This window comes from Hermetia illucens, chromosome 2 (genome assembly GCF_905115235.1).
Source record: "Hermetia illucens chromosome 2, iHerIll2.2.curated.20191125, whole genome shotgun sequence".
In the NCBI taxonomy this organism is placed as follows: Eukaryota; Metazoa; Arthropoda; class Insecta; order Diptera; family Stratiomyidae; genus Hermetia; species Hermetia illucens.
Genome location: NC_051850.1, coordinates 29,728,011 through 29,734,010, shown reverse-complemented (window position 1 = coordinate 29,734,010; position 6,000 = coordinate 29,728,011). Strand labels below are relative to the sequence as shown.

Genomic DNA, 6,000 nt, shown 5'->3' with positions numbered 1-6,000 from the left:
AGAAGATTACTAGATGGTTCCACTGTCTCAATGGCAACAATAAAACCTAAGTCCTTCGGCCACCGAATAGTCGTCCTTGAAATAGTAGTTAAGAAAAATAATTACCCAATTAGTCATTGTACGCACTTCTCGCGAGTAGATATTTCACAACGCTGAATGGCATTTCCTTTTCTTCACAAAATATTATATAAATTCAGAACATGAATTGCCAATAATTCATCTGAAAAATAATAGGCACCTCCCCCATATGAACCTTCTGCAAACGAATAATCGGGTCTTCTCTCTAGAATATTGTGCTTTGACTCTCTCAAGGAAAGATCAATTGAAAATCCATGAAAGGCACATTTTCGAAATTCCCTTCCTCAAGTTTCTGCAAATCATTTGCTTATTGATCCCTTCCACCGTATCCATTATTCAAGCTCACCTCCCTATACTCGTATAAAAGATTGCCAAGAAAACAATATACCAAATGGCAAATGTAAATTATTTTCGCAACCACTTCCGGGAAAATACGTTAATTCAAATTTTCAAATTTCATGAACTCATTCACTTTCTCCACTCCATAGAACATCCCCTTCCCTTACAAGCCGCATATCCTGGAAAAACGTTACCCTTTGGGCAGGTTACCATGACGATCTGGTGTTGTATGATTGACAAACTTTCGCCGGTTTTTTTCCTCGATTTTGTTTGGCATTTTGCCGTTGTTCATGATGACAGGCCAATAAAAGGAAAGGACAAGGATAACGAGAAAGGAATTCTAGTTTTTGCCTGATTCGCATTGTCAGTAGGGAAAAGTAAGATGTACAGCAAAATACAGGAGAGCAGAAGCTTCTCGCATAGTGATGAGAGTGAATCCTCGAATAAGCAGGAAGACAGTGATTCAGGTACTGATACGGATACAACCTCCGAGTATGGTAAGTCAAGGTGATTTATGTGCATATATTAGGCAGTCAGGACTCGGGGTTTACCAGGTCGAATGGCAGCCGATGTAATTGTTTTTATCTACAATGTTGGCTGCTTACTTTGGATTCTGGCGAAAAAACTGTTTAGTATGTTGTTAGGTGTATTTGAATGGAGTTTTGCAAATCGTGGATTCAGTGCGGATTGATAGGATTCCCTTATGGTGTATTCGAATCAAAGCGGTGCCTTTGCCCTTAACAATTTCAGAAGATTTTTATCTTAATCTGCAATTCAATCAACTTTGGATGAGAAAATCATTTGGAGTGGAAGTTCTAAACCTTTTCAACTTTCCAATATGTTTTCCTTCACTTTTGGACCTTTATCTGAACCTCCTGAATTTAGTATCACTCCAAGTCGATCCCTTCGTCAGATTCTATGTAAACAACAAGAAAAAATTTAAATATATTCGAGTGAATTAGTTTCGAGAGTTCGCATATTTACCTGCTTTATCTACGAAGGAAATTCAAACAGATTGCGTCCTGTCTATCATTTGATTTACAATATATTGTACTGGAACATAATTTAGGGTGAATTTAAATTGATGAGCAGATGATGATGAGTCAGAATTCTATTGATCCTTATTCTGTTCAAATTAATTCAGAAATGGAAGGAAATTGCTCAGTTAGCCTAATTAAGGAACCAAACAGCACACAAGCCCCTTTCAAGCGCTTTAATCCAGAAGTATGTAAATGCGTACTTGCCTATGCAACTGCAACATTACTATCTTTTATCTTTGCTGCTTCTCATGTTTCAGATTCACCCACATCACCCTCAGCTACGCAGAGTGAACGGCACGATAATGGGAATTCAACAGCACAAAAGGGCAAAACCCAAATCAGCAAAGCTAATTTCACGTCAAAGCTCTCAACCGCAACAGCCCTGGAACAGGACATAGTAACATCATCCGGCACTAAACACCGAACTGGCAAAGGGAAGAAAATTAGGTCCTACGATAGTTCCGCTTTCACATATGAAACCATCATCGGTGGGTATTTTCTGAAGCTTAACCAACATTCCATCGCATATAGACATTGCATGGGTTTGTATGTCATCCCCATTGCATGCACCAGCATAAAGGATGCAATTAAAATTGTGTTTTAATTTTCCTGAAATGATTTCTCTCTGTTTAGGCATTCATTTGTACAAAACGTCGGCTTTAAAATTCAAAAAGTACATTCGAGCCCCGAGAGTGAAAGTTTCCATTTATGATACGAAAACTCGTCTGCTGGCACGAAAGAGCGATGTGAATCGAAATGTTATAATAAATATGGAGCCTGATCACGTTGATTATATCCTTCCTATCATGAGCAACGAAGGGAAGCTGAGTGAGGACGGAAGGTAATTGAAATTATCCGATTATTGTTTGAATGCAACCCTATTTAATTACGCAGTAAAATAAATGTAAATTATAACATAAAAGGGGAGTTAGAAGGTTGCAGATGGGATCGATTCGTAGCACCTTTGACCTACTATAACTTTGTTAGTAACAGTGCGATTTCCACCAAACTTGGTAGGATCATGCTATACCCTTTTGTTTTGTGGTGCTAGAATGAACTTAAGGCGGGTTTTGCAGCCAATTGCCAAAAATTATAGTATTATAATATACTATTGTTAACTGCATTTGGGCAAATATCGATATGGAGGGTATTGCGGAGCCTCGGCACCATATAGTGGCAGCATCGTGATTTTTTTTCATAATTTTCGGTTGGGGCATTTTTAAGAATGGGCCCATTAAAAAATGATCACTTTCGACCCCCGGACTCCCCACATTTCTAGCAAATGTCAAAACTAAGACCGGCATCGGAAAGTGCTAACCGAGACCTTTTATTTGATACCCCACATTACTATATTACTATACAAAAAAATGTACACCCCCCTTTTGCATGTAACTCACTGTATGCGTGAACGTTCACAGCTCCCATTTTTGGGCCAAATTTGGTGTGAATCGCTACAACGGTCTCCGAGAAAAATGCGTATGACGGACAGTTAAGCCCATGAGTGTTTTACGTAGGTACCAGTCGTGGAGACATAATCCTACGGTCCTCTTCAGACACGGATTTATTTTGTGACCACAATTAGAGCCCCGCTGGGACAAGCAACAACGGTACCAGTCTATACCAAGTGCATGGTTTAGCATTCATACTGGTAGATGCAAGAATTACCTAAATCTGTACCGAACTAAGGAGTACGGCACCCGTGTTGAAACGCAACACCACGCCGAGGCCCGAAGGTCTCTTCTCGCTTGAGCACAGCCACAACCACCATGAAACTCCCACTAGGGGGGCCAACCGCAAATAGCCGAGCTGTACTCACATACAACGGAAGTTCACCAGAAGTATGAGAGTCCAGGGGCTTTCCCGGTTCCAATGGTACCAGTATATCCCAACCAATTTGCCATTTCAGATGAGTCCCCGTGCAAACTCGGGTCTGATCGCTCTAATTAAGCCTTTGGAGCATTCGCCTACTGCATCATGGCCGGCAAACCAAAGTGAGTACAGCGTCTCCCGGTGCCACCACTATGGAGGTTCTCCTCGGGCACTTGGTTTTGGTTTGGCCGACAGCGTTGGCATCTGTGCACAGCTTGTGACGGACAGACAGGCCGACAGACACACAGACACACAATAAACCGATTTTAATAAGGTTTTGTTTTACGCAAAACCTTAAAAAGAAGTTACTTAGGTCGCCAAACAAAATTTAAACATTTTAAGGAATGCATGGCTCACAGCTCATTAGTTGCGATTGCATGCCATGACTGTCACTTTCTTGCCATAAGCTCCAGTTATCCGTTCACCAGTTTTTTATTTGGTCATTCTTTTTCGGGCAGTTGGCTCATTTCTCAGTCTCACCAGGAAATTAGGTTCCAGTCTGCCAAAGAATAGGAATTATCTAATGAAAATTCCAACTTCCAACTAGTATTATTTTGTTAAGGGAACGCACCGCGTCCTTAAAGAATTATTGTGCTCCTTTTACTGGTTATAGTGTACCTATTAATCATCAAGCAACCCTCCAGATCTTTCAACCCTGCATCTGGTATTAAGTGTTTTCCCAGATGCCTCGACCTACTTTCCACAAGTGGCGGACACTGTCCCTGGACGTGTATTTAGGTTTCATCACACTCCGCACAAAACCTGCAGGCATATCCTTAGCTTCTCTAGGTAGTTTAGTCGACAGGGACCAGTGAGAATTCCCACTATGATTCGGAGGTTCTTTTTGTTGAGGTTTAAGCAATCCTTTGTGCACTTATGTTCGTATACCCCCATCAGCATCCTGGATTGCTCCTTTCCTGGTAGACCCGCCCAGTATAGTTCTCTCAACTGTTCCTCTTCATTTGTTAATGTCTAGGCATGAAACCGTTTCCGATTACCCAGAATACCCAGAATGGCTCTCGCCCGTGTAAAGGCGTCCCTGCTCCCTTCTTGATTAGTTCGTCCGCTGCCTCATTGTGTTCTAACCCAACATGGCCTAGAACCCAGAGTATCCAGACCTTATTGGACGAGCCGAGTGTATTCAGTCTCTTAAGGCATACCCATACCAGTTTAGGGTCCACCTGGTTAGAGCTAAATGCCTTAATCGTTGTTTGGCTGTCGGTGATAATAGCAATGTTCTGCCCCCTGTAGTTCCTTTGCAGATTAAAGGAGGCACATCTGTCTATAGTGTATATTTCCGCCTGGAATATGCTAGTGTACCTACCAATTGGCTCGAAGTACATTTCCCTTGGACCAGCGACTCTGATACCCACTCCCTCTGCTGTGACGGATCCGTCAGTGTACCACGTAATCAGTTGCTGGCTTAAGCCGTATGTCCCAATCACGCTCCCCTAGTTTGCCTTGTTATTCCATCAAAGTGAAACCTCGTTGTCATATTATCCCTTGGAATACCGCCTAGAAAGAATATCAATCTTCCTTCGGGTTAGGCAGCCCCCCGCCTCACTGATACTCCCGGCTATCTTGCATATTGTCCTCTTTGCTTTCATCAGTATGTGAAGATGGAGAGGGGTTAAACCACAGAAGGACCTTCAGAGATGCCGTTGGGCATGTCCTCATTGCCCCACTGATACACACGAAACGCAATCTTTGGAGTTTGTGCAACTTCTTGGCTTGTGTGTTAAGTTCGGTTCTTTCTACCCAAATTACCGCCCCATAGGTAATCATTGGCCTTATTGTAGCAGTATATATCCAAAGTAGTATCTTCGGACTGCAATCCCATTTTTTTGCTGCTATGTACCTACAAGTCATCAGAGCCCTCGTAGCTTTCCGACATGTGTTTTCCAGAGTAATTTTTGGTCTAGCGTAATTCTGACCTCCATATCATGTAACCTTATGGCTCTCAGGTGATCGAGCTTACATCTCTCAGTAAATGGTGCTATGGTGGTTTTGGCTGGATTGATTTGCAGTCCCAAGGGATACTAATGCCACCAGGCATTAGTAACCCTTAATCAATCGCTTGCCGCTCAGGGCATCTTGTACCTCTGTGTGTGATGTGTTGTCCAATGTTCCTTCGATATCCAAAAACTTACATAGTGCTATTTCATTTGTTTCTCTGGCATCCTGTAGTATATCCGCTAGCTGATACAGCGCAGTTTCAGTTGACCGTCCTGCCCGGTAAGCGTGTTGACACTGATGTAGGGGGTTACGCTCTAGAACGTTAGTGCTAATATAGTTGTCTAAGACCTTCTCCACTGTTTGGAGTACGAACGATGTTAGGCAAATTGGTCTGGAAGATTTAGAGTGAAAGGGATCCTTTTTACCCGCTTCCGGAATAAAGATCACTTTTGCCCATCTCCATGCCCTTGGTATATATCCCATGTCTATGCTCCCCCTTACCACTCTCAGAAGAGGCTCTTAGATGATTCTTAGGCCTCTCTGATTTCAATGGTTTAAAAGTTCCCACACCCTTTACGCTAGGTTTGGAGTATACCTATTTTGCTAGTTTTCAGTTCTCCTTTCTTCCCATATTATTCGTTGTTGGGGTGTCAGGCAGAATATTATCGCCTGCCGCCGTGCGATAGAATCCTGGGAAATAAGTTCTGAGAAGCAAGTG

The 6,000-nt window shown here is 42.4% G+C and overlaps 1 protein-coding gene across 1 annotated transcript in view; it reads left to right on the top strand.

Annotated features, from left to right (window-relative positions):
- The first annotated feature begins 652 nt into the window (after positions 1-652).
- The window catches only part of LOC119648829 (jouberin-like), a 37,514-nt gene continuing 32,166 nt past the window's right edge, over positions 653-6,000 (top strand). Inside the window, exons 1-3 of the mRNA XM_038050690.1 lie at positions 653-914; positions 1,715-1,945; positions 2,091-2,298. Of these exons, the coding sequence (XP_037906618.1) occupies positions 800-914; positions 1,715-1,945; positions 2,091-2,298 (554 nt within the window). The 5' untranslated portion in view covers positions 653-799. The remainder of the gene's footprint in view (positions 915-1,714; positions 1,946-2,090; positions 2,299-6,000) is intronic.